The 24103-nt window shown below is 43.4% G+C and overlaps 2 protein-coding genes across 3 annotated transcripts in view; one reads left to right on the plus strand and one right to left on the minus strand.

Moving 5' to 3' along the window:
• The window catches only part of PLPPR1 (phospholipid phosphatase related 1), a 119360-nt gene extending 98986 nt beyond the window's left edge, over positions 1-20374 (plus strand). Inside the window, exons 4-8 of the mRNA XM_063179622.1 lie at positions 1105-1237; positions 9954-10204; positions 15741-15917; positions 17826-17957; positions 19259-20374. Coding sequence (XP_063035692.1) covers positions 1105-1237; positions 9954-10204; positions 15741-15917; positions 17826-17957; positions 19259-19291 — 726 coding nt within the window. The 3' untranslated portion in view covers positions 19292-20374. The remainder of the gene's footprint in view (positions 1-1104; positions 1238-9953; positions 10205-15740; positions 15918-17825; positions 17958-19258) is intronic.
• Positions 20375-22162: 1788 nt separating this feature from the next.
• On the minus strand, positions 22163-23750 carry LOC134431596 (large ribosomal subunit protein mL50-like). 2 transcript variants are annotated; one of them, XM_063179624.1, is made up of 2 exons: positions 23643-23750; positions 22163-22885 (listed from the first exon to the last, which is right to left on the minus strand). In XM_063179624.1, the coding sequence occupies exons 1-2, from the start codon at positions 23729-23731 to the stop codon at positions 22489-22491; spliced, it is 486 nt and encodes a 161-aa protein (XP_063035694.1). In that variant the 5' UTR covers positions 23732-23750; the 3' UTR covers positions 22163-22488. The 2 variants fall into 2 exon arrangements, with proteins under 2 accessions (XP_063035694.1, XP_063035693.1); XM_063179623.1 differs by having other exon boundaries at positions 22163-22888.
• Between the last annotated feature and the right edge of the window lie 353 nt (positions 23751-24103).

Raw genomic sequence — 24103 nt, forward strand, 5'->3', positions numbered from 1 at the left:
TAAGGACTTTAATTACAAACTCTCTCTTTCTAAAAGGGTCCCAGTTTCCCTTTCTAAAGCCTGCTGACAGAACATGATAGGTGATATTTTCAGAAGTTCCTGCTGTGTGTGGTTCATCATTGCCTCTAAAGCCTGTGATTAAATTCTGTCCAGCTTTAGTGAGGGTAGATAGGCCTCAGTGTAACAGAACTAAATTAGTTCTAAGTGCTTAAGGAATGATCCTACTCCTATGGAAGCAGCTATTACATTTACAGAAAGCATGAATGTTCAGATCATACAAAAATATGTAATACATAAGCACAGCTAACACCATGATCAGTGGTTCCGTGGAGACTTCGTTTTTGATAACAGAACATTTAGTCAAATATTGCACGGTGTTTTAATAACAACAATCCTTGGTTGTTACCAACATTTCTGTTCTGTTATTGCCAACAGTCCTTGGATGGCTCCATGGCCATCCAGCTATCAGTGTTTGAGACATACACATTACCCTTTTATCTTGTGGGAATTGGGAGCTCAAAAAGGATCTCACTTTAACCCCTTGTTCTGAGGGTCACAAGAGAGTGGGCTGCAGTTATGGTAATCTTCCACCCTGGGCAAAATTCACATTGGTAGCTTTTTTTGAAAGTTCAACAACAAAAATATTATTTCACTTGGGTTGTTATTCAGACAAGAAAAATAAGTTTCCAAGGCTGTTAGTGGAAAAACAAATGCTCATTAGACAGCAGAGTTTCTGGGAACACACAGTGTCTCTGATATGCTCAACAGGGGCTTAGTCCAGGTGCAGCTCATCAAGGCTGAGGCTTAATGAGCATTTCTCAGCTCGGTGCAGCCAGAGGAGGGGAGGGATGCTGCACCACAGTCTTTGCCATGAGTGAAGTCAGCTTCTCTGGGCCTCTGCACCACTGAGTGCAGGAATGGTCCCTCTCCAACATTCTGGGGAGCTGGGTGTGTGTCAGTCCTGCTGAGCCCCACAGTGCCAGTGCAGGGTCCCCAAAAACACTCAGCTGTGTGGCACTGTCTGTGGGCTGGGGCTAGACACCCATGTTTCTGTGTTTGCTCATGCAATTTTTGACCTTCTCTTTCTTTCCCTTTCCTTGGCAGATTTTTATTGGTGAGATATCCATGTATTTCATAAAGTCAACCCGAGAAACCCTCATTATTCAAGAGAAAACTATTTTGACTGGAGAGTGCTGTTACCTGAACCCACTGCTTCGAAGAATAATACGTTTTATAGGTAAGCATCCTGTGCACTGCAGGCTTGGACCCCGCTTGCACCAAACCAGGACGAAACACGCTGACAAAGTACATCACAAAATTAATTAAGCTGTGAAATCTTTGCAGGCATCTTCCACCTTAGAGGGATAGTCCCCTCAGGATTTCCAAGGTAACTTTCAAAATTTGCCATATCATGCTGGCTGGAGCTGGTTTAGATCATGTTCTGCTGAGCTTAAAGCTTTTTTTGAGACCCTTAAAGAAAGGTTTTTCCAATCAAATCCTTATATTAATAAATCCATCATTGCTAGTTTATGCAAGCTACCCATTTTAGTTACAAAATTGTCCTCACCAGCTCATCTATTTGGCATTTTTCTTTTCAGCTCTAATTTTAACATCCATAGCTCTGCCACATAATGTTCAGCTGAGCACAGCATAAAAAGCCCAGAGCTCACTTCAAAATAATAATATTATTTTCATTGTATCTGCCTTTTCTTAGAGCTTTCATTGAGTTAATTGCTGAGAAATTAAGTTCTGTCAATAAACCATTAGGAAGTTGCTTTTTATGGCGCTTGCAAACCGCTTTACCTTTTTCACAGTGTTGATGAGTCCCGAGTTCATGCGTGGGATGGGATGTCTGGCTGATGGCATGGGCCAGTGGCTCCTCAGAATGCTCCCCACTGGCCAAGAGGGGCTTTGCCATCACAGCACTGCCCTCCTTGCACACTCCCAGAAGTGAAGCACCCTCCTCACACACTGCCTCTCACAGAGAGCTGAGCCCACATTCATGGTCTGACTTAGAACAAGCAGTGGGGGCAAAAAAGCTGAAAGTATCTGGGGCGCTTCTTCCCCGTCACTGCCTAATTTCTGAGCTTTACTTGGAATGAAATGTCTGCTGTGGCTGTGGCAGGTGTTGTGTTGCTTCTGTGGAGCACATCCCTGGCTGCAAGCAGGGATACTTCCTCAGAGCACGGAGCTGAAGGTGCTGGCATATTTGTCATCAGCAAATGCGTGCTGCAAAGGAGGAGGAACCATGGTTTTCCTTCTCCTTCAGCTCTCTCTGTGCCTCCTGCTTTAGGCATGGAAGGCAGGGAGTGAAATGTGCCCTCTGCCACCAGAGAGGGGGAAGCAAACCACCTGTGTTTTGTTACTTGGGCCTGGTCTGTGTGCTGCTGGGGGGAACAGAAAGACACAGAAACCCAGATAAGAGTAAAACACCCTTGAACTCCACATAACCTCTGGGATATATTGATATGGCAGCAGACTGCCATTAAGAGAGAAGCAGGGTACCAGTGTCCACTGGGCCACTCAGGGCTTTTTGACTGTTCCAGCACATTTGGCATGTTGCAAAGTCCCAATCAAGCACTCTTGCCTGCGGGGTCAGCACTAGAAGTCCTTAGCTCATGGAGGCTGAGTTCTTGCTCAGTGTGTTTTCTCACAGTTGGCTTTATTCCTAAACATGCTGTTGTTTCTCTTCTGGTGGAAAAGAAGGGGGTAGCAATGATACAGTGGACTCCCAGAGAGTAGTGGGACACAAACCATGCTAGGGAAACAATTCTTGGCTTTGCCAGCTGTGTTTTTGTTTTTCTGAGAAAAATGAAGTTAATATTATTAGAAAAGGCTAGAAGTCTTTACCTTGTCTTAAACTACACTGTGTGGTTGTTTTCTTCTGAAACTTCTTCCCTGCGTCTGTAGTGAAATGAGAGAAGTAGAATTTGTTGGATGAAATAATTTATGAAAGGAACTGAAGATAACTGCATGTTTTTTAATTTTTCATTTCACCTGTGTTTTGAAAACAGGGCATGGACTGAGCAGCTGTTCCCTGTGCCTGGATGATCCAGGGAAGTTAGCTCCATACTTAGCTCACTCCAAAATTAAGCTTCCCAAGTGCTTGGCTGTGCAAAGACAACTAGGTTGCTTGTACATGGATTTCTCTGTGTGTGCCTTCTCTTGATAAACTTTAGGGCCAAAAGTTACAGAGTTGATTAACTGAGTTCTCTTGCAAGCAAGTTATCTTCCCTAGCAAGCAGTCTGTCTGGTTTGTTGCATAAAAAGGTTTTCTGCCAATTTAGTTTTGGTACCAAGAGGTTTGAGCTAGTCTTAATGAGTACCTGCAAAAAAGCAGTTACTTAACCCCTTGGAAAATTGCCTTGTAAGGCATTACAGTTTATATTATTCCAAAGAATGGGAAATATCCTGCAATGTGTCTAGGTTCTCATGTGTCAGGAAAAATGAACACTACTGTCTGACCCTGCAAGGCACATCATGGAGAACTTTGAGAGTTGCCAGTCCCAAATTTTAGGAGTGCAAAGAGGCTTTTTCTCCACCCCCCCCAACTCTGTAATGGAAGTTGCTGGGAAGAGATGGGAATTTTAAGACAATTTTAAGAATTGTAGTCTAAATGTGCTTTCCACAAAACAAGCAGAAAGCTGTACATACTTCACTGAATGTTCATTTATAGTTTGCAAGAAAAGAGACACAAAAAGGGAAACTTTAAGCTGTCTTTTGGTCCTGTGAAATACAAGAACTCTTGTAATGTAATCTCCGTTGGATCTTCTGGTTGCTAGATTTGAGCTTTTCTGCTCTTTCTTTTCCTTCATGTACACAGAATTAAGGACTTTTTTGCACTTTGAAAGCAGAGCAAAACAAAAAACTGACAGCTTTTCTGGAATGCTAACAAAGCCCCATGTTTCTTCTCTGTATTTTTTTTCCCTATCTTGTTTACTGTGCTCTCTGTTGATTCTCTCCTTGTTTTCCTCAAGGTCTCAGCACATGTCTGTTTCTAAGAGCCTCCCCTCCTGAGTTTAGTCGAGACTCTGAATGTTGAGCTTTGTATTAAATCTCTCCCTGATACTTTGTCTACACGAAGCAGAGCCACAATTTCTTCTTGCTTCCTGGCCCAGACACGAATCCTTCATGCTGATTGACATTTGCTTTTGTGGCAAAAGACTGCCTCTCACCTTGCTCCAGTGTATATCAATTCCTGTATCACAGCCTAGATTGGTGAAACCTGCTATGTTCCCTATATTTAGAAAAACACTTACTTTATTGGTGAAAAAAAGCTGGCTTGGCTTGGAAACTTCAGACATTGATGTATGCTTCAATTTTCTCCATCTTCCTCTTTATCTTTTACAGCTGCTTTTTTTTAAAGATTTTGAGGTCAAACTAGTGATGTGGAATTGCTTCAGAACAGTTTTTATAATATATTGCTGCTGCACTGCTTTACTTTAGGCACATCCTCTCTCCTCCCTCCTCTCCCCACCCTTCCCAGCAGTTCTGTCATCAATTTTTGATGCCAAAACTTGCTGTTTATGTGCTGAACCTTTGAGAAACTAATTGCTAAGGGCGGCTGTTTCCTGGGCTTCTGCCTCTTCTCCCTGTCTCCCAACTTGAGCTTACACAGCCTTTTGTATATTTATTCATTCTGTCTTGTAATTTCACATTCAGCACTTTGTTAACATTGCCTTGTTAACAGACGCCTTGCATTTGCGTCTGTGTTCTACTTAATCCTTTGTATTGCAAATAGAGGTTATAAAATATTTTAGAGAATGGTTTCAGTCAAGGTTTCAGTCTTTTTATGTGCAGCTGCTATCATACCCCCAGGATCAGGGACTCAGACCTCCCTGACCCAGTCTGACGGGGTGAGTATGGTGTGTATTGCGTTGCATTTCATTATATTAGGTTTCTAATCCATGTGATAAAGTTGTCTACCTGCAAAGCCCTGATAACATGCAAGTAGCCCCTTTCTAGCTGAGATATCTAGAAATTCAGCATGCTTCATCAGCTTGTTACCAGTGGCTTTGACTTCAGATGCGCATAATTTGCCGCTAACAAATGGCGCAGATCAGCTTCTGTCGACAACTTAATCTAAAGCATGGTGACACTTCACAGTGGGCAGCTAAATAATTAAATTAGGGCTTTATTTCAGCAAATTTAGATTTTAGTTCGGCAAATAAAGGTTTACAAGGTTTATACACACATTGAGTTTATTGTAACAGGGTAGATATGCCCCAGAGCTCTGATGTCAATTCCCTGAGCAGCTGCTAGAGAGAGCTTACCTGACCTTGTCCTTCTGTCTGCCTTGCCTCTGAAGTTCACTGTGAAATAGTGCATGTTCTGTTATTAACTGGCTGCCTTTCCATGGGCCTCGAGCTGAATTTGGGGGTGTTGCCCCAAACCTAAACTGCTTGAACAACTGTAGGTGTTATCAGTGAAGAATTTCCACAAAGAGGAGCAGGTCACTGTGCTGGGGACACATCAGCCCTCAGAGTTCTCTTTGATGCCAGGCACTGAGCTGGCAGCTGCCTCCATGAAAACTGGTGGTTGTGAAAGCAGTGAGGAAGGAAGATACCCTGTACATCTGTCAGGAGGAGTCTTGAGCCTCCAGAGGATTTTTGCAATGGGAACTGAATTTCTTCTGGCATGGTCAGACTCTGGAGGTTTTAGACCCTAGAGTAGTGGGTTTTGTAGGGTTTTCAGTGGAAGACCATAGCCAGTTCTAGAACAAGGTTATGAGTGCTCAGAAGCTTGATGTTGAGCCTGTTCCTGATGCCATGGCAACAGGACCATAAAGTCCCCTGCAATCCCCATCCCTCCTGATGTAAAATGGATTAATGATACAGGCCTCTTTTTACACACCCTTTAAGATTAAATGAAGGGTGGTTTAGCAGAGTCTGAGTCACAGGACTATAAATGTATGGCTTTATTGGATGCACAGGATTCTTACAGCAAAACATTCAAAAATGGGCTGAGGATCAGCACTCCCATAGAGCCCTGAGTCCTTCCAGGGACACTCTCCAATGAAACTCTAATCTTCCTTAGAAAACAGAGGGGTGGGAAAGAGGTTAGGTGAGTATGAGTGTGCACGTGAAATATTAACACTTTATGAGCAAGTTAGGTTAGGAGCGACAAATTCAGATAATTGGGACAGAGAGGAGGGCCTAAATAAATATCCTTGGTAGAAAACATGATGATATGTTACTGAGGAGCTCAGCTTCTGATGTCTCATGAACCCTTCAGAGCATTGTTTCTTTTGTCACTTTACTTAAGGGTTTCATTATTTTTTCTTAATAAAGCCTTCTACTTCCTGATTCTTATTTCCACCCACTGGCTTCTCACTTGTCTCTTCCCAATGTTATTTCAGCTGCTCTTCTTCAAGTCCCAAGGGGGGTTTTGTTGATTTTTGTTGTGGTGATTTTGTCCTTTTTTTTCAAATCAGCAGCATTTTAAATGCCTCTAATGGTGAGAGTTTCCACAGATACAACAAGCAGCTGCAGTGACTGATGTTACATAGAACCAGGGAGGAAGAAGAGAGCTTGAACATGAATTGCAGGGGGGACAGAGGGTTCTACTGAGCCTACAGTGAGTGAGAAGAGCTGGATTCTTCTTCTGGGCAGATGCCTCTGTTAGAAAAAGCCACAGAGCTGGAGGTGGCAACACTGATGAACTGCCACAGAAGGAGCTTAATAGGAGATGGAGCATGAGAATAGGATGTGGGTCAGAGCCCAGACACCAGGGGTTCATTTAGGATTTTCTGACAGTTATTTAGAGGGATGTGTAAGTGGAGAAATTAAAAATGAAGCATTCAAAATTGAAGCTGCTAAATACTTAGACTTTTCTGCCAAGGCAAGTGTTAGTTCAGGTGAGATGACACAAGAAAGTCATCCTTCACCTCATCCATCCTTAGCATTTTTTAACAGGACTTTCCTTGTTTGTTCTTTTTCTTTTTCTTTTTTGGCTTGAACATTTAATTTGTCTAAGGTCTTTCTCAGTGGAGGTAAAGAAATGTTAAAATCTGACCTCTGTTTTCTTGGACTCTGGAGCAGCTGAGAGAGTAGCAGGGAGTACAGCCTGCCCTCTTATATCTGGTCTAAGCTGGTATCTCTCACAGTTACTTTCTGCTTATTGTTTTGTCTTCTAGGCACCTCCTTCTGCTCCTGAGACACAAGCTGAGAGTAGTCAGTACAATGAGAAGTCAGGAGGCCTTTCCAGACATAGCTTCTACTTCTTCTTTAAGGCCTCTTTTTGCAGCCAGACTATGTGACAGGAGTGGCTGAGGGGAAAGATTGGCTTCGTGTAATTGCAATTAACCTTCATCCTTTCTGCTAGTGAGCAGCTGTAGGTCTGCCTCCCATGTGGCTTGCACTGTTCCCATCCTTTCTCAGCATGTGCCAAGTTCTGCACTACAGTTCATCCCCAGGTTTTCTGGCCCACAGTGAGCACACTGAAAAAAGCACTTTGCTGCTGAGCAGGATGGCACCACCTCCCATTACACCTGGGTGCCAGAGTCTGGAATTGACATGTCTTTTCCCGTTCTCTCTCTCTGACTTTATATCAGGGACGTGAGCTGTTTGACCCTGAAGAGCTGGGGCTGTTTGCCCTTCCCATGAAGCCTTTCAGAGCAATTTTTCTGTCCCTAAAAAGCTGGCAATCACATCCCTGCATTTTGGTCAGTTAGTTTAGCTGCTGTAGGTCATTGAACAAATCCATTGAACAGATGGATTCCTGAGGTGCAAAAACCATCAGGGGACTGTCCAGCTCTGCCCAGGCACACTGGCATTACAGCCTTTAAATCAATTACAGCCAACCCTTGCTCCAAGAGAGCTGAGGTGCAATCAGCCTGCGAGGGCCACGTCCCTGCCAGCCAGACCCATTGCTGCACAGGGCTGTGATTTACACAGAGCTCATCTTGGCAGAGCTGCGAGAGAGGAGCTGCACCACAGCCAGAACGTGACAAAGGTTTCAGCCATGGCTTGCTCTGCCCTTCACCAGCTCACTGCAGGCCTCTGCAGTTTGGGCAGCCACTTTCTGTGCCACCAAATATTAAGAAAATGCAAGTGTTGAAACTTCTTTTCTTAATGGAGAGAAGTACCTTTGTATATATGCACTTCCTAGAGATTGAAATAGTTTTATGTAGCTTGTGACTTTTTCCTGAAATGTCTTGGTTTTTGGCATGTAAGTACATGATAAAGAGCATGAACCAGACTGCCTGACACTTAAATTTCCTCTAATTATTGTAAAGGCTGGGTAATAATCCTTGCTGTACTCCCTGTAATTTGCACAGCACATCAGAAAGTTGCTATTTAAAGCAAGCTGTGCCAAAAAAAAATTAAACTTTTGACAGAGTGCTGTATATAAAACAAGATTCTTCTCTGTCATAACTTCAGCTGTTTCACCAGGGTTAAATTATACCCTTCTGCCTCTTTCCTTTGAGCTTGCTTGTGCACTGACTAATGTAAGTGAGAAGTTCCTGATGGCTGTGGAAAACCATGGACTTGAAATATCACCAGAGGGATAAAGGAAATGAAGGAGCAGTCTCTGTGCTTCCTTTCAAGCACACTTAGCAAGATAAATGGGAGGGAAACTGTCACATCATTGAAAAGGCAGGGGCCAGTCCTGCAGTCCAAAGCCAGAAGAAAGGCAGCCTCCTTCTTTGGCCACCACCAGCTTTTTAAATCCATGATCACATACCTGTTCATTGATAATAAATAAAAACAAACATACATGAAGAATGGTAATACATTCAGGCTCCAGAATCATCCTCCTGTGTGCTGCTCCTTGCTGACCTTGGGCAAGGATGGTCAGGAGGAGCAGCTCTGCAGTCCTGCAGCCCCTCCAGGCTGTTTCCCAAGGGAAAGGCTCTTCCCATCAGTGCCCCAGCAAGGGATCTGTGCCACAGTGACACCAAACCATCTCTCTAACTGACTGGCACAGGCAAACCCCACTCAAAACTTGTATAACTAGTCCATTTTAGTCACAGTTAATTGTCTGTTACTGTAGGTACATGCTGCATTATTTTGAGTCCCTCATGTTTTTTGTGTCTCAGACTAGAGCAGCCTTTTAATCTGTTTTTTTTTAACTCAGTATAGATAAGCAGTGAAGATGTTACAATCATGGTGGTGCCAGCTCTTAAGATTTTATCACAGCTTTCCTAAGATGATTTCCCTCGAGCTCCAACTCTCGGTCATATTTAAATACATAACAATCTCGGATAATTTATAATTTAATGACTTTTGCTTATAGAGCTACAGAAGGGAGAAAGAAAAACTGCATGACCCTCAATATCCCTACATCAAAACTCAGTATTTGTTCTATGTTTTTAGAATATAGAACAACCTTTAATCAACCTTAGTGATGAGAAGGGGAAGAGGAGAGCTGATTTAATCTTTCAGAACATTGGGGTTTGGTAATTTTGCAAACCTGCTGTTCTGTACCTTTGGTATGTAGGCATTACATGCATCTGAAAGATCCTCATATGTTCATAGCAGCTGTAGCAGGTATTGATAACACTCAAGGGGAGTCAGTGAAGGATGTGACAACTGCAGTATTGATCAAGAGATGCTTCACAACCCTGGAAAAGTTCCTGCATTCAAGTGAATGCTTCATCTCACAGGTTATGTGCTCCTGGTAACATGAGCTGAATTGCAGCTGTCTTCCAGAGCAAAGAAAGCATTGGGTTGCTTCCAAAAGTACATGCCAAATATTGCTAGGTCAGGATTGTAAATTTTCACCATAAGGGTGGCAAATAGTCAAAATCCAAAAGGTACTTAATCCTAGGTAGTTACATTAGATAAGAGAAATATTGTGTCTCAGCACAACACTGCTCTTTCAGGTGCAGAGATCCCACTTTCTTGTCACAGATTTGTTATAAGTACATGACACTATGTCTCTCCCTCTCAGGTGTAGCAACATTGTCTGAACCTGTTTGAATAACCACTATTTCTGACCTTTCCTCACAGGCGTGTTTGCATTTGGACTTTTTGCCACTGACATCTTTGTAAATGCCGGCCAGGTGGTGACTGGGAACTTGGCTCCCTACTTCCTGACCGTCTGCAAACCCAACTACACCGGCAGCGACTGCCGGGCCCACCACCAGTTCATCAACAACGGCAACATCTGCACGGGGGATGTGGAGGTGATTGAGAAGGCCAGGAGATCCTTTCCATCCAAACATGCTGCTCTGAGCATCTACTCAGCTTTATACGCCACGGTGGGTGACAGTGGTGACTGCCGGCTCGCGTGAGAGGTTTCTGTGTTTTCCAGATGGGGCATTTTCCTTGCAATGGATTTTTCGAGAAAAAGAGGGTTGTTTTGGGGGCAGCTTTTTTCTTTATCAGTAGGGGAAGATCCCCTTCTCTCTCCATTTTACCAATCCTTGTATAAGTAAATGAAGTGCTCATTGATTTTGAGGCACTGCACGTGGAGGCATGAGGTCCTAAACTTGCCTTTGCTGCTGACCTTCTAATTCAATTTTCTCTTCTCCCTGCCCCTGTCTCATGAGCATTAAAAGGAAGCTGATCCTTAAACAGCTTCTGGGTTGATACATTTGTTCACATGCCATGCATTGTTGAACATTTAAAATTTAAATTGTGCCTTTTCAATAGAGGTCTGAACTTAGGCTGAATTTTGCTTCCCTTGTTTAGGACCTGAACTCACATTGCAATGAGGGTTCTAATAAAAGTCAGAATTTTGTTGTTATCACAGAGAAATGCACCCCAGCTGACACACTGACAAGGTGACACTGCCATGCAGACAGGAAGGAAATTATGAAGTCTGATGAAACAGATCCACTGCTCCTTTGAGTTCTCTGGCTAAAGTTTCTGTGATTTTTAAAAACGGATCCAAGAATCTTACTAACAAAACAGAAAACCTTGCTGGTTTTGCCATAAAGATCCAAAGACTTAACCTGGTTCCGATCTCAAAATGCATTAACCTAGATCTTTTCTCTCCCTATAGCTTGACTCACAGTTGTGTCAGAATCTGTCTGCTGGTTATAAGTATGCAAGAAAAGCCTTAAAATTATTAAAGACAGGGTATTTACTGAGTATTTTGCCCAGTGCTCTTGGTAGCAGATAAATGAAGCACCACATTATTACTTCTAAAATTAAGAGTCCACCCACTGCTGTTTCAATATCCATCTGTTGGCACTGCATGTTGTGTGAATAACGATGGAGAAATAAACTGTAACTCCTTTGATCAGGATTTGTTGGGAAATATTTGGAAAGCATGTAACGTTTTGAGCACATTACTTCTGAACAATGTGCAACCCTGTGTGAAATAAAGCCCACAATATACTCAGCATGGTTCTGGCAGCTGTTTGCACTATGATAAACTCTCAGGTGGAAGTTCCAGGGTTCCAGGCTTAGTCCTGGTTCTGTCCTAAGCTAATTACATCCTTTCATGTACTTTCCCTGCCCAGCCTCCTTTGTTTCCTAACAGGGCAAATTTCCTACAACAGGCTAACTTCTACAGCTGAAGGGTAACTCTGTTTTTCTTCCTGAGCCTAAGCCCCAAGTAGTTTAGTATTTCTGAGATCTAGTTTTCCAGGAGTTTCTGCTATGGGCCAGCACTTCTCACATTGGAAGATGTCAGATGGAGCCAGGACATGGAACTCTTTCTGAGCCATAAGGTCATGAAAGTTTGCTGTTAAAGCATTTCAGCCCACAGTCCAATTTCAGCCCAGCTCTCTGCCTGAAGTCACCTTTCAGAACTAGAAATGTGTTTTCTTGTCTTTTCTTTGTCTGTCAGCTGGGAATAACATGAGCATTACACAAGAAATTCATTGTTCGTATCCAGCTTTGCTTAATAACTGTGCTGTGCACAGATTTTTGAGAAGTCTCTTGCTGATTCTAATATGCATAATAATATGGCCTACTGAACATAAAACACAGGTTATTTGCTTAGTAATAGTCGTGTTTTGCATAAAGCTGAAGAATTGAACCATGGAGCAAGAAAAATAGAACAGGTACAACATAAGGAGGCTGGAGAATGGTTCTCGTTTTATAAAATGTCTTACGAGATCTGGAAGTCTTCTCCCTTCACTGAACCTCAAATATCCTGTGCAGGTGTCTCACTTGTTCACTACTCTGCTACTGAAAACACTCCCACTGGTGTTGGCTTTGTGGGGTTTTGGTGTTTGTTTTTGGCTTTTTATAATCTGGGGTTTATATTTAATCAACTAGACTTTTCTTTGTCACCTTCTAAAGAAGCTGAGGAAAACCCAAAGCATCACTTCTGTGATCTCTGCAGGTGGAAATGAATCTTGTCTGCCTAAAGTAGGGGAAAGAGAAAAGGACTGGCAGCCCTGGATTCCATACTTATAAAAAAATAAGAATATAATCTAAAGAAGTTTTATCAGTCTCCCAGAAGAGATGGCAGTCACTGTACCTAGTGCAAGCTTCTATGCACTCACATGAATTTAAGTTTCTTTTCTGATTAAAAAGAAATGGTTAGAAAAAGAGATCACCATTCCTGGTTCTAGCTGATAGGATGCCAATCCTGGTTTCAGCATCAATCCAGCTGCCCAGGCCATGAGATGTCCAGGGTCCTGGGGGCACTGCCTGGACTTGCAGGGATGCCTCTTTATGGGCAGGTTTCCTCACCCCAAAGATGTGTTTCTCACTTTCTCTGTTAATTAATCATCATGTGCAGTCCATTCTTCCAGTCTTTCTGGAAAAGACTTTCAGGGGTCTTGGGTAGTTTTAATCCCACCCTGTAGTCCATGTCCATTTCCTGTGCTATGTTGTGTTTGTATGTCACAGAAAAATGCCCTATCTCTGGCCCCTCTTCTCCAGCCAAAACTTGATATTTCTCATGGCCATGTTAATAACAGCAATCCTTGGTTATTCCAAAGCAATTCTTGTCTGTTATTTCCAACAGACCTTGGCTGGCTTCATGGCCATCCATTTATCTGTGTTTGAGACATACACATTACCCTCTTATCTTCTGGGAGTCAAGAGCAGAAAAAGATCTCACTTTGGGCCCTTGTTTAGATGACCCCAGGAGAGTGGGAATTTTCCATCACAGCCACAATTTCAGTCAGTAACTTCCTTTGAAGGTTTGCTGAAGAAAAACATGATAAGAGCCACTTGGGTTGTTATTCAGACAAGAAAAATAAGTTGCCAAGGCTGTTCTTTAAAAAACAGGTGCTTGTCAGACACCTGTTAGATCTTGGGAACACACAGTGTCTCTGATACTCTCAACATGGGCTTAGTCCAGGTGCAGTTTGTCAAGGCCGAGGCTTAATGAGCATTTCTCAGTTCGTAGTGCAGCCACCACAATCCACCCCATGACTAAAGTCAGCTTCTCTGGGTCTCTGCTCCCACACATGAATCCTCCAAGTTTTGGAAATGCTGAATAGCAGAGGACACTACATCAAATGCCTGCTGCAAGCCTGATCATTTCAAGGCCTTGGCACCATGAGCAGCTGCACTGAGCATTGTTATCAAAGGCTCTGCTTCTCTTTTACTGCAGGAATCTCTACGGCAAAAGAAAATATTGGCCACAAAAACTTCTAGGACATAGACTTTTGTAATTCTGGTATGAAATTTTGAATTCTCAAAGGAAAATACACTGTCACAAATCTCCTCACTTTCTACTGAAGGGACAAGACAGATTTCTTCCACTCTGCCTTTCTCATTAAAGACAATGTGCTCTAAATACATGCATATATTTGCATTTACTTATAAAAATGTATATATCTATTTTAAACTTGCAGACAAAAAACTCTCCTTATCTATGATTTTGTCTCTCTGAAAAAGATGGGAGAGGAATCACATGGAATAAATGCTGCTGCCACACACTGTATATTGCTAAATACATTGCTTGAGTCTACTGACAAGATCACAGCAAAAAAAAGCTGAACTGACAAAATTTATAGTTAAATTGTGCATAGTTTATTTTTTAATATGTTCTGGACATGATTTTATATTAATGTCTTTCCTCCTCTCTGGTTTCAACATTTAGAGTTTTGTAAATAAATTTACTCTATGGATGGCATTATGGGACATTTTCAAAAGCATTTGCTGTATGTAGGAAACCAAATGTAAGTGGCTTTGACTGAGATTTTGGTCTCTTGCACAGAGCTCTGAAACCATGCTCTAAATGTGGGTAAACACTGTGGGAATACTAAAAAACTATCTTGGCTTTTGGGCCTGGACACTAAAGATCAAGCTGCAGTGCTTGGGAAGTGAGATCAGAGGGGAGAAGCTCTCCCATTTATTTCTGATCATAGCATGTGACTTAGGGATGAACCGGAGCCCACCTTCTGGAAAACATTTTGTCTTGTTTCAAACCCTCCTCACGAGGGTTTAACAGATTTCCCTCAGCAATCTGTTCGCGTAGTTGATTTCCCTCCTCGCTAAAAATGTTCTTTTTACTACAAGTTTACATTTTATTGCCGAGATGTGTGAAACTCCAATTACAGATACTTCCCATCTGTGACAAAGAGAGCCCTCCATGTGGGCAACCCAAAGATCCAGCTTCATCTCATACCTGTAAGGAGACAAGCACGTGTGGGCTGTTCCCTGCAGCTGTGGTTCACAGCAGGCACAGCAGGACTGCATTCTTACCTTGAAGAGGTGATGGGGTTTCCTTGGGACGCTGCAAACAGCAGCAGTGCTTCGATGGGGAGCAGGAAAGCAATCGGGCTCCCTATTGCTTGACTGAATTGAGTAGAAGGAGTGCATAGGGTGAAAGGGTGGGTGGTAATTATTCACGCAGTGGCAGTGATTTGATTTTTTTTTCCTATTGTTTCCGCAGAACCTTAATGTGAGTTTTGGTGATAGGTGCAGCTTAACCTGCCAGCCAAGGCTGGGGCAAGGTTGCCAACTAGTGGTCCCTGTTCGCTGTCAAAATGCATTGCTGCAGCCAGGTTCAGGTGTGAAAAACAAAGCAAGCAGCAACAGCTCAAATTAGCAAAGCTTTGGAAATCACAGGGGCTTACATACTTGTTGTCTGAAAAGGATTTTAATGAATTGGTCTGCCATCAGGCTCAGTTTGCTTCATCTTTGTTATTTTGTGGCTCTGGCACTAATGACAGGCTGCTAACTGTGAGCCACATGTTTTTAACTCTCTGTCAGAATGTATTAAGAAAATTCCCAATAAACTCCCAGAATCATGTGGGGCTCGTTAAAAACTGTTTGGAAACAGTGAAACTTCTTGCTCTGGAACTGCATTCTCCAAATCAACTTTGTTTTGAAAGAAATCTCTTTCACACTGTGTGTTTCCTTTCATCCTGCAGGGGAAATGGCTAGAATGGTTTCTCTCAGTGTTCTCTGTTCCTTAAACTTAAAACCATCTAGGAAACTGGAGCAGTTAGTTCATACAGATTCTAGCACTCCATCTTCAACACATTATGCTTTCTGCAGGACTATAAGCATGGACTCCTGAGTCCCTTGGCAACATTTAGTTGTGTGCATACAGAGTGCGTGTTTGCCACCATATGAACTGGTGCTTGCACAAAATCAGTGAAGCTGAGCCTGTGCATAACTGCTCAGAAAAGGTCCAGTATGTAAATGCAAGAGGATATTTCACATCATTTAACGGTATTGGGTTTGTACTCCTAAAATTTTTCTCTGAATTACCTGAAACATCTTCCTCCATTTTCCAGTGCCTTTTTTTTTTTTTTTTCTTAATCAAACAGGGGGTTTGTCACATATTTGCTGATTTAGGATTTGTCCGGGTGGGAAAGAAAGATGCATTTCTGGTGGAACCCCTTTTTATGTTTGGTTTGCCCTTTCCCACAGATGTACATCACAAGCACAATTAAAACAAAGAGTAGCAGGCTAGCCAAGCCCGTGCTGTGTCTGGGAACCCTGTGTGCTGCCTTCCTCACTGGGCTAAATCGAGTGTCTGAGTATCGAAACCACTGTTCGGATGTGATCGCAGGCTTCATTCTGGGGAGTGCTGTAGCCTTGTTTCTGGTAAGTCCATCAGGCCTTCTGTGTTCCCTTTAAACATATCACAGTGAAAAAAAAAGAAAACAACAAAAAAACCCACCCAAAAATATTGTAATTACTTGTAGCCTGCAAGATCTAATTATAGCTCCATCTAATTAAAAGTATTATCAAAGAAAATCCTAATATGAAATCAGGTTCATACTAATTGGTATGCATTTGGTAGCATTTGCACATTTTCTATATTTTAATTATCTGACTTACTCTCCATGTTCTTACTTGATCTGTCCTGGAAAATGCTGCAAAAGGTGGTATAGATTTCAATATCAAAAGGAGGGTGTGCTTGAGACTCCTTCTTTGTGTTGCAAAACCCCTCTGTGTGCCTTGAATTTGGCAAAAATGTGAGGTACAGGGTGTTTCTGGGGCTCTGAGCTGTGATCCTGGTTCTCCATTTTGTTTTGGCCCATAAAAGTGCAATAGAAGGGAAGGTCAGGGTAAATTCGCTTGGAGATAAAACTACCTCCCTTTGCAACTTTTAGAGACAAGCTGACGATGTTGCCCCCTCACAAATATACTAAAATATATCAAAGGTCTTCCCACAGAATCCAGGAAGTGCATCTCTCCAGACTCTGAGTGTAACTGGCTCTCCTGTGGGCTGTGTGGTTTAAATGTTTTGTTTGGTGAGAGGTCTCTTGCTGAGGATTTACTCACACAGCAAGCAGTCCAGGTCACTCTCACTATTACCAAGAAATGTGCCTGGTCCCATTTAATCAAAATATGCTTCAAAACTATCCACTGCATAGCAACAGACACTTTATCCCTGTAATCAGGAGGGATTAGGTTTCAAAGATCCCTTAAAGCTCGATTGTCCTGTCACTGATTTTTTTTCCTATTCTGTACTTGAAAAAGCATCAACAAACCTTCAAGCGTCATTTATTCCTGCGCTCATTTCAGATAAAAAGATGTCCACAGCCTCTGACCTGAATCTCCTTGACTTTAATGTGAATAATTTGTCTGGTTCCTGCTGGGAAGGGCAGTTTAAATCTCACCCATGCAATTTAAGAGGCAGCTGGCCCATTCATCAGGCCAGGACAGTGTCTGTGCTCCCAGCACCTGTTGGTGGCAGTGACAGCCCATCCCCAGCTGTATTTTGACCTTGCAGACCTTCTGGCACGCTGCAAGTGTCACAAGCTCAATTTCAGAGTGGTGGAAGGGGTCTCCCCAGAGGGGTGCTGTCAGATCCCTGGCACAGATCCTGCTGGCACAGGACCCACCCAGGCTGCAGCCTGCTTCCTGCTCGGGTCTGTGGCAGTGAAGGGGAACAGCCAGCAAGAAGTCACTCCACCGGCAAACATGTCTGCAGCTCCTGTGTACCTTCTTTTTCCCATGTCCTCAAGCTACCTGCTCCTGTGCATGGTCGCTCTTACTGGCATCACCATCACCATATGGGTGCTGTGAGTCTGGTCATGCATAAGGGAGGGATCTGTGGGATAAACACCACAGCAGTGGTGCTGGAAGCGTGCAGGAATGGTGCTAAATGGCGTCATCCAGATGTGAGGGAGGTTCAACCATCCACAGAGCTGTGGTCACTGTTTGGAAATGACAAAGTCAGAGTCTGAAGGGAGTATTTGGACAGTAAAGGGCATCATTTGGGTAGTCTATGGTTCTGGGAGGATAAGGCATAGATGGGGGTCTCTGCTGTGGCCAGTGTGAAATGTAAAAGGGCTGAGAATGGTTCATCACTGAGGCAATCCATCATGCCCAGCCATGCCAGTGACCACACTGCAGCCCAAGGCTGACACAGATGATGTCTTGAACCCAAACCCAGGTTAAATTTTTTCAGTTGTGCCCCACGTGGTAATTCATTCCCCCTCCAGGTTTTTCCTGGGGAGGGAACACACTGACCTCACCTTGTTTTTTTCCTGCATTGCACAGGGGATATGTGTTGTCCATAACTTTAAGGGCAGTCATGCAGCTCCTTCTAAACCGAAGCCTGAAGACCCACGAGGAATGCCACTAATGGCTTTTCCCAGGGTGGAAAGTCCTCTGGAGACACTGAGTGCACAGGTACTGTAAATCTCCTATCCAGACCATCACCAAGCATATTTTCTCTTGCATCAGAGTAAAAAAAGTAGTTTTATACTTGACCACACATGCCTCATTTCAAGCCCATTGAACAGAGCGAATCTGCATCACAGCAGAGTTTGTTTTGAGGCATTAATCCCTGAAACTATCAAACACTGTAGATCTTCTGCCCCCATACATGTCCATAGCTAAAGAAGTAGGATTTCACATGCCTCACAAACTTTTGCTTAGAAGAATAGAAAACTGAGAGAAAAGTAAAAATAATTCTGCCTATTTACATTCCAGAAAACTTTTTGGGATGTATGAAGGATTTACACTTTCCTGAATATAAACTAGTCTGTCCTCAAAAATATTACAGAAATTAGGTTTCTTATCCTTATTACTGTACAGTATCTTCTAGAATAGGAAGACATCATATACCTTTTTCTATGTCTTAATTCATCAGAAGAAAAATTATTAGCATTCTTTCAAGCCTGCAAAAAAATAGCTAGTGGGAATATCAACATTGACAGTGTTTCTGTTGAAACTACTAAATTTAAACAGCTTGTGTTGGCATAACTGCATCATATCCAGTCCTTTGAAAACAGACAAGTAAGTGGAAGCTGCCGGAAATTCTGGGAACAAGGATAAACTGTAGTTGATGAGTTACCTGAAATACACTGGTGTAATTTATTTGGTCTTTAAATTGTACTTCCTTTATTAGATGGGCTGTCATACATGATGTGTGGCAAGATCAATAGTGACTTTTGTTAAACTCTTTGTGAAATAAACTGAAAAGAGGAATTAAAAAAAAGGGGGGGAAATACAGTCACTAATGTCTGGAAATACTTTGCTTAATTGAAGAGTCAATTTTGATTAGGCAAAGGTTTACTGGAAGACTTTCCACTAAATCTGCAGAACTGTGTGCATTAGATGTGCTCTTGATGGGTTTATAGTTCAGAAACCAAGTGCTACTTATATATCCACATTGTGTTGTGTAGGGCTGAGCTGGTGAAAATATTCATGACCTGTGAGAAACATTTTGTCCAGTCAGCTGTTTATAGCTACTGGACTGTGAAGTGCAGGTAGGGACTGAACTTTAACTGTTGGTGTCCACCAGAAATCAAAAAGGTAATTTTCTTAAATTATAAATATTGACCATACATCTACAATGCAGGTTTTGTGAGCGAGGGTTTTTCCCACTGCTTTTTCTTATGACTGAGGGTTCTTCCACACTAGTAGGGTATGTCAGTGCTAGACTGCTGTACACAAACATTCATGTGTTTGCCTTTTCCTCTCTGCAGAATCACTCTGCCTCTATGACTGAAGTAACCTGAGATGGAAGATCAGCAGCCGAAGCTATTTTTTACTACCCTCCAGTAAAACACTCCAAGACACACAGTTACTAAATGTCTAACTGTGATGACCAGTATTATGTTATGTCTAGTTAGAGGCTAATGTTTTGTACTTTTTTTGTATGAGGAAGTGATGTAGCTTGCCCTGATTTTTGTCAGCTTTAATATTATTATGCCAGACTTTAAAAGCAAAACAGAAAAAGAACAAAAAAAACCCTTTTCTTGTTAAAGTGTGCACTGAGGAACTACATCTATGGAATTGTTGATGTTGTTATGTGATATTTGTACACAATTTTTTTTCTTCTCAGTTTTGAATTTATATATCTTGGGGGGAAAAAAAATTCACTTTTACCTTTTCTTACCATAAGAAGTGCTGGGTCAGATTCTCATCTGAGTAAACTCAGCATGGATCTGAAGTAATTGCATACATTTAATTCATATTAAAATAACAGTGATCAGGAATCTAACCTGAATGATACTATCAACAAGAAACAAAAATCCATCCTTGATTCAGTGAGCTACTTAAGTGTTCCCTGGGACTTGAAGGACTTCAGTTCCCACCCAGTTGCCAGACTAGAAGCATGTCCTTAAGCACCTCATTGAATCAAAGCCTGATTGTTCTGGTGTGGGTGATTGTGCCAGTTATTGAAGAATGACTAAAACATCCTTGGTCTGCAGTATAGACAGACTGAACATCAAAATTTATAGTAGTAGCTGATAGCATGTGAGCTGACTATATCATCTCCCTAGATCCTCATTCCTCCCCGAGGCCCAGCTAAAGCTCCCAGTGAAACCTGGCTTCAGGAATTGACTATGGGGATATACAGCCACCACTGCGGGGCTGAGGCTGCGCTTTAAGTGTTTCATCATTTCATCATAGATTTGTGGGGTAACTAGTGACACTGGTGCAAAGGAAAAGTGGCACCACTCCTTCACCAGGGTGGCATTCCTTGGCATTCAAATTGGCATGGCCAAGAAGCCAGTTTTGCTGCCCAAAATATGTTTCTTTTCCTAAGGGGCTTTGATAAGCCAAGAAAAAAAAAAAAAAAAGGAAAGACAAGAAAAGACAGAAAGAAATACAGAAAGACAGACAGAAAGAAAGAAGCTGAGTCTGTAGTAGCAGTCTGCCTTTTCTTTTTGTAAATTCTGCCATACAGAATTTTTATTAAAACTGCTATATTACAATTTAACAACTTTATCTAAGCATTATAAAGACAACTAAGTGTGGGTTGGGGATGGGAAGAACAAGAAAAAAAAAGCCTGTTTACAATGGTTAGAACTGGGGCAAAGGCTTCATTAAATGATTTTTCACTGTTTCTAGGATTTTCCTGCATCTCATTCTTCTAGCATGGTGATAACTGCTGTGTGTCTCCTTTAAAGAATGGAGCCTCTGTACTTTTACTGGAATGTTTACCTCACATCTCCATGTTGGTTCTTCTTGGCTTTTTTTTTTTTTTTGTATATTTTTTCCAAAACAGAAGCAAAAAAAAAATTATTAAAAAAGCAAACGTGAGCCAGTATTTCATTTCCCTTGACACAAAGAAAACCTGGAATGTCTGTGTCTGGTCATGTGGTGTTCCTTCCTTCTCCTGACTCTACTGATGTCTGCTTCTGGCTTCAGAATATAAGGATCAGACTGGGGCCATGCTTTCTGTGCCCATGAGGAGCCTTTGCTGAGTGTTCTGGGTTCCTCACTGCAGCTGTAATCAAAGTTCCAAAGGGAAAAATCTGTTCTGAATCATTTTATTAAGAAATACCCTCCCAAGCCGGCATTTGCACACTTTCTTCTGATCTTCACTACTGGTCTGGCCTAAAACAATGAAAGATGCATGGGCAGGGCATCTATTTTTTCATTTATAATTCAATTAAACTGAAGTGACAAACTTATAAAAGCCCAGGGATAAAGTGATTAAGCATCTAGAAGTTTTGCCCTTCCATGGCCCAGGTGCTGTGTGCAAGACTTTGATGTCATTTCAGATTTCTGCTTCTTCAGTTTGTTACAAGCAGTAAAATTCTTTGCATCTCAGACACCCAGGTGTGATCCTCTTCCCTTGTACTTCCTGTGCTGATGGAAGCACGGGGTCTGCACCTCCAAGGGACTAGAAATGTCTGAGATCAGGGAAATGGCAGTTTGACTCAACTGAGACACAGCAAAACACGAGGAAAGCTGCTGTGAGCTCCTTCCTTGCCTGTCCCAGTTCCCAGTCGTTTTTCACTCTGTTCTGATCATATTACATGAGCTATCAGTCACATCCTGGGGGAGACACAGAAAGGGGAATGAGCACAAAGTGCAGCTACAACTGGAAGTGTTTTGTCAGACAGTGCTAAAGATTAAACAAGGAAGTGCAGCTATCTGTGGTTTTGATGGAAGGAGGTAATTTCATGAAAAAGTAACTTCCAATTCACTGCTCCCAAACAGCCTCTGAAGCCAACAAGATGACAGAGTTAGCCATTTGTCACACTGTGCTTTCCCAGAAGCTGCAGGGGAGGGATTTGTGAACATTCAGCCTGCCATGGTGATCAGTGAAACATCCCCAGGGCACTCACCCCAGCTCACCCCGTAGCGGAGCACGAAGGTGCACACTTACACTAGTCTGTAATTCTCCAAGAGTCAAAAGGAGAAAAGAAAGCATTTCTTAAATTTCTTCAGAGCTTCTGAAAATAAAGCAGCACTTGAGAAGTTTGCTCAGTTAAGAAACTGAGCGCTGTAACACACAAAAGCAGCAGTGCCTGAGTGTGCTTCGTGCACCTGCACACTGAAAAAAAAACAGGGGAGCAAGGGTTCAAGGCTTGGAGTGGTATAACCAGGACATTTCTGGACCATTCCCACAAAGATCACACAGACTCTCAAACTCATTGTAAACAACTTGTTTTATAGAAAACACTCATAAAATACTATGCATTTCTTGAACTGTTTATTTTTTTGTCATCCTGACTTCTTTGCTTACCATATATGATTAAAAGCAGATCTGCATCACCTCTTAGATGGGAAGAAAATCTAAAACCCAAAAAACTTAAAAAACAAGGCCCTTAACAGACATTGGAGAATTCAGCAAGATGCCTCGACAGCAGCTTATTTTATAGTGCTGCTGGAGAGTTCACCATTACTGAGTGATTTCAGTGAACTGCAATTCACAGCTCTCACCCCGGCCAGGCACAGGGATGCTGCGTGGGGGGACTCACTGCTGCCAGACGATTTTCAGGTTCGGGGGCAGCTCTGCGGCCGCGAGTTCATCCATCTTGCTGCCGCCGCTCACGGGGCTGCGGTAGAAGCCCAGCACGTCCCCGGCGCGGCGCATGCGGTGCAGCTGCGAGTTGGGGACGGCGTGTCCCAGCTCCGCCGCTAGCCGGGCCAGCAGGCGGTGCTTCAGCCGCTTCTCCTGCAGCGGAGCCTGCTGCCAGTCCTGGGGAACAGAGGGCCCGAACACCTCCCGGACGTGGGACTCCAGGCAGCTCTGCAGGTCCTCGGGCGGGACGTAGCTCCGGCGGCGGGGCGGGGGCTGCATCACGCTGGGCTCGCTCCTCTCCTCCTGCTCAGGAACCGCTCCGGCTGCTTCCACGGCTCTTTCCTCCTTCCTGCTGGCACCAGAACACATTTTCAGCCTCAGGCTACTCAAGGCATGGTCAGAGCATTTTTGTATTCACGGTGTTTTAAACCACTCAATCCAGACGCTCCACACATCCCATGGACTCATCAGGTCTGTTGGCCAGAAGTGCACAGGCCTTCCCCGAGTGCTGCTCCCCACACAGGCTGCCTCCGCAGAGCAACCACCCACCCACCTTCTATCACGGGTCTGAGTGAAAACAGCATTTTAACAAGATCAGTTACTTATTTTCTGTTACAGCTCCGTTTTCTAATTTGCTGTGAATAACAAGCATATCAGAAAATAACCACTACTACAGAAAAAAATCAATGCCCATACGTAAAAAAAAATCATTACTAGTTTTTAAGTAAAAAAATTTTGCCTTCTTATATGCCCCAATCTAGTCAATAACCTATGCGTGGTTCCACGCAAAATGTTACAGAGAAGATGGTTTTCATTCCCGCGAAATCCCTCTCTTCCCACTCCTAACAAAAGCAGTAACAGTTCTAAAGGCTCCAGCCCTACACCACTGCACCCTCACCAGCAGTGCACCTCGGTGGGCGCTGCTTGCCCAGAAAACCTGTGGAGTCTCCTTCCCTAAGGACATTCCAAAGCCATGGACAAACCCTGAGGGCTTTGCTCAGGCGGTGCCGGGCTAAACGACCTCCAGAGAGCCACGGCCCGGTGCAAGCCCAGCATGCGGATAAGGCCAGAAGCCACCCCCGGAGCCACCCTGTGCCCTGTTGTACCTGCGGCCGCCCCACAGCGCCCTGACCCCCGCGGGGCCGAGTCCCGGCCTCTGCCGCACCGCCACCCGCAGCGCCCAAACCGCCGCCATGCTGCGGGCGGGCCGGGCGCCTTCCGCGGCCGCAGCGAGTGACGCGTTTCTGCCGCGCCCCGCACAGCCTCATGGGAAATGTAGTCCATCCCCTCAAACCAACGCCCTTGCTGGGAAACGGAATGTGCGGAAATTTAGGAAAAGGCGTTCTTTGATGTTTGGTCTTTGTGCGCTTTCAGGCCTAATCGGCAGGGAGGGATATTTTGGCCCGGTAACAAAAACCAGCCAACAAGCTAGAAGTGATTGCCAGGCCTTGGAAAGGCAGGTGACTTCTTGGCTGAATTGCCTTGTGGAGGTGCAGGGCCTGACAGGCTTCAGTGACCTCAGACACGGGGCAGGTCAGCAAGGCTTGGGAACAAGGATGCACCACTG

Source organism: Melospiza melodia, chromosome Z (assembly GCF_035770615.1).
Source record: "Melospiza melodia melodia isolate bMelMel2 chromosome Z, bMelMel2.pri, whole genome shotgun sequence".
Taxonomy (NCBI): domain Eukaryota; kingdom Metazoa; phylum Chordata; class Aves; order Passeriformes; family Passerellidae; genus Melospiza; species Melospiza melodia.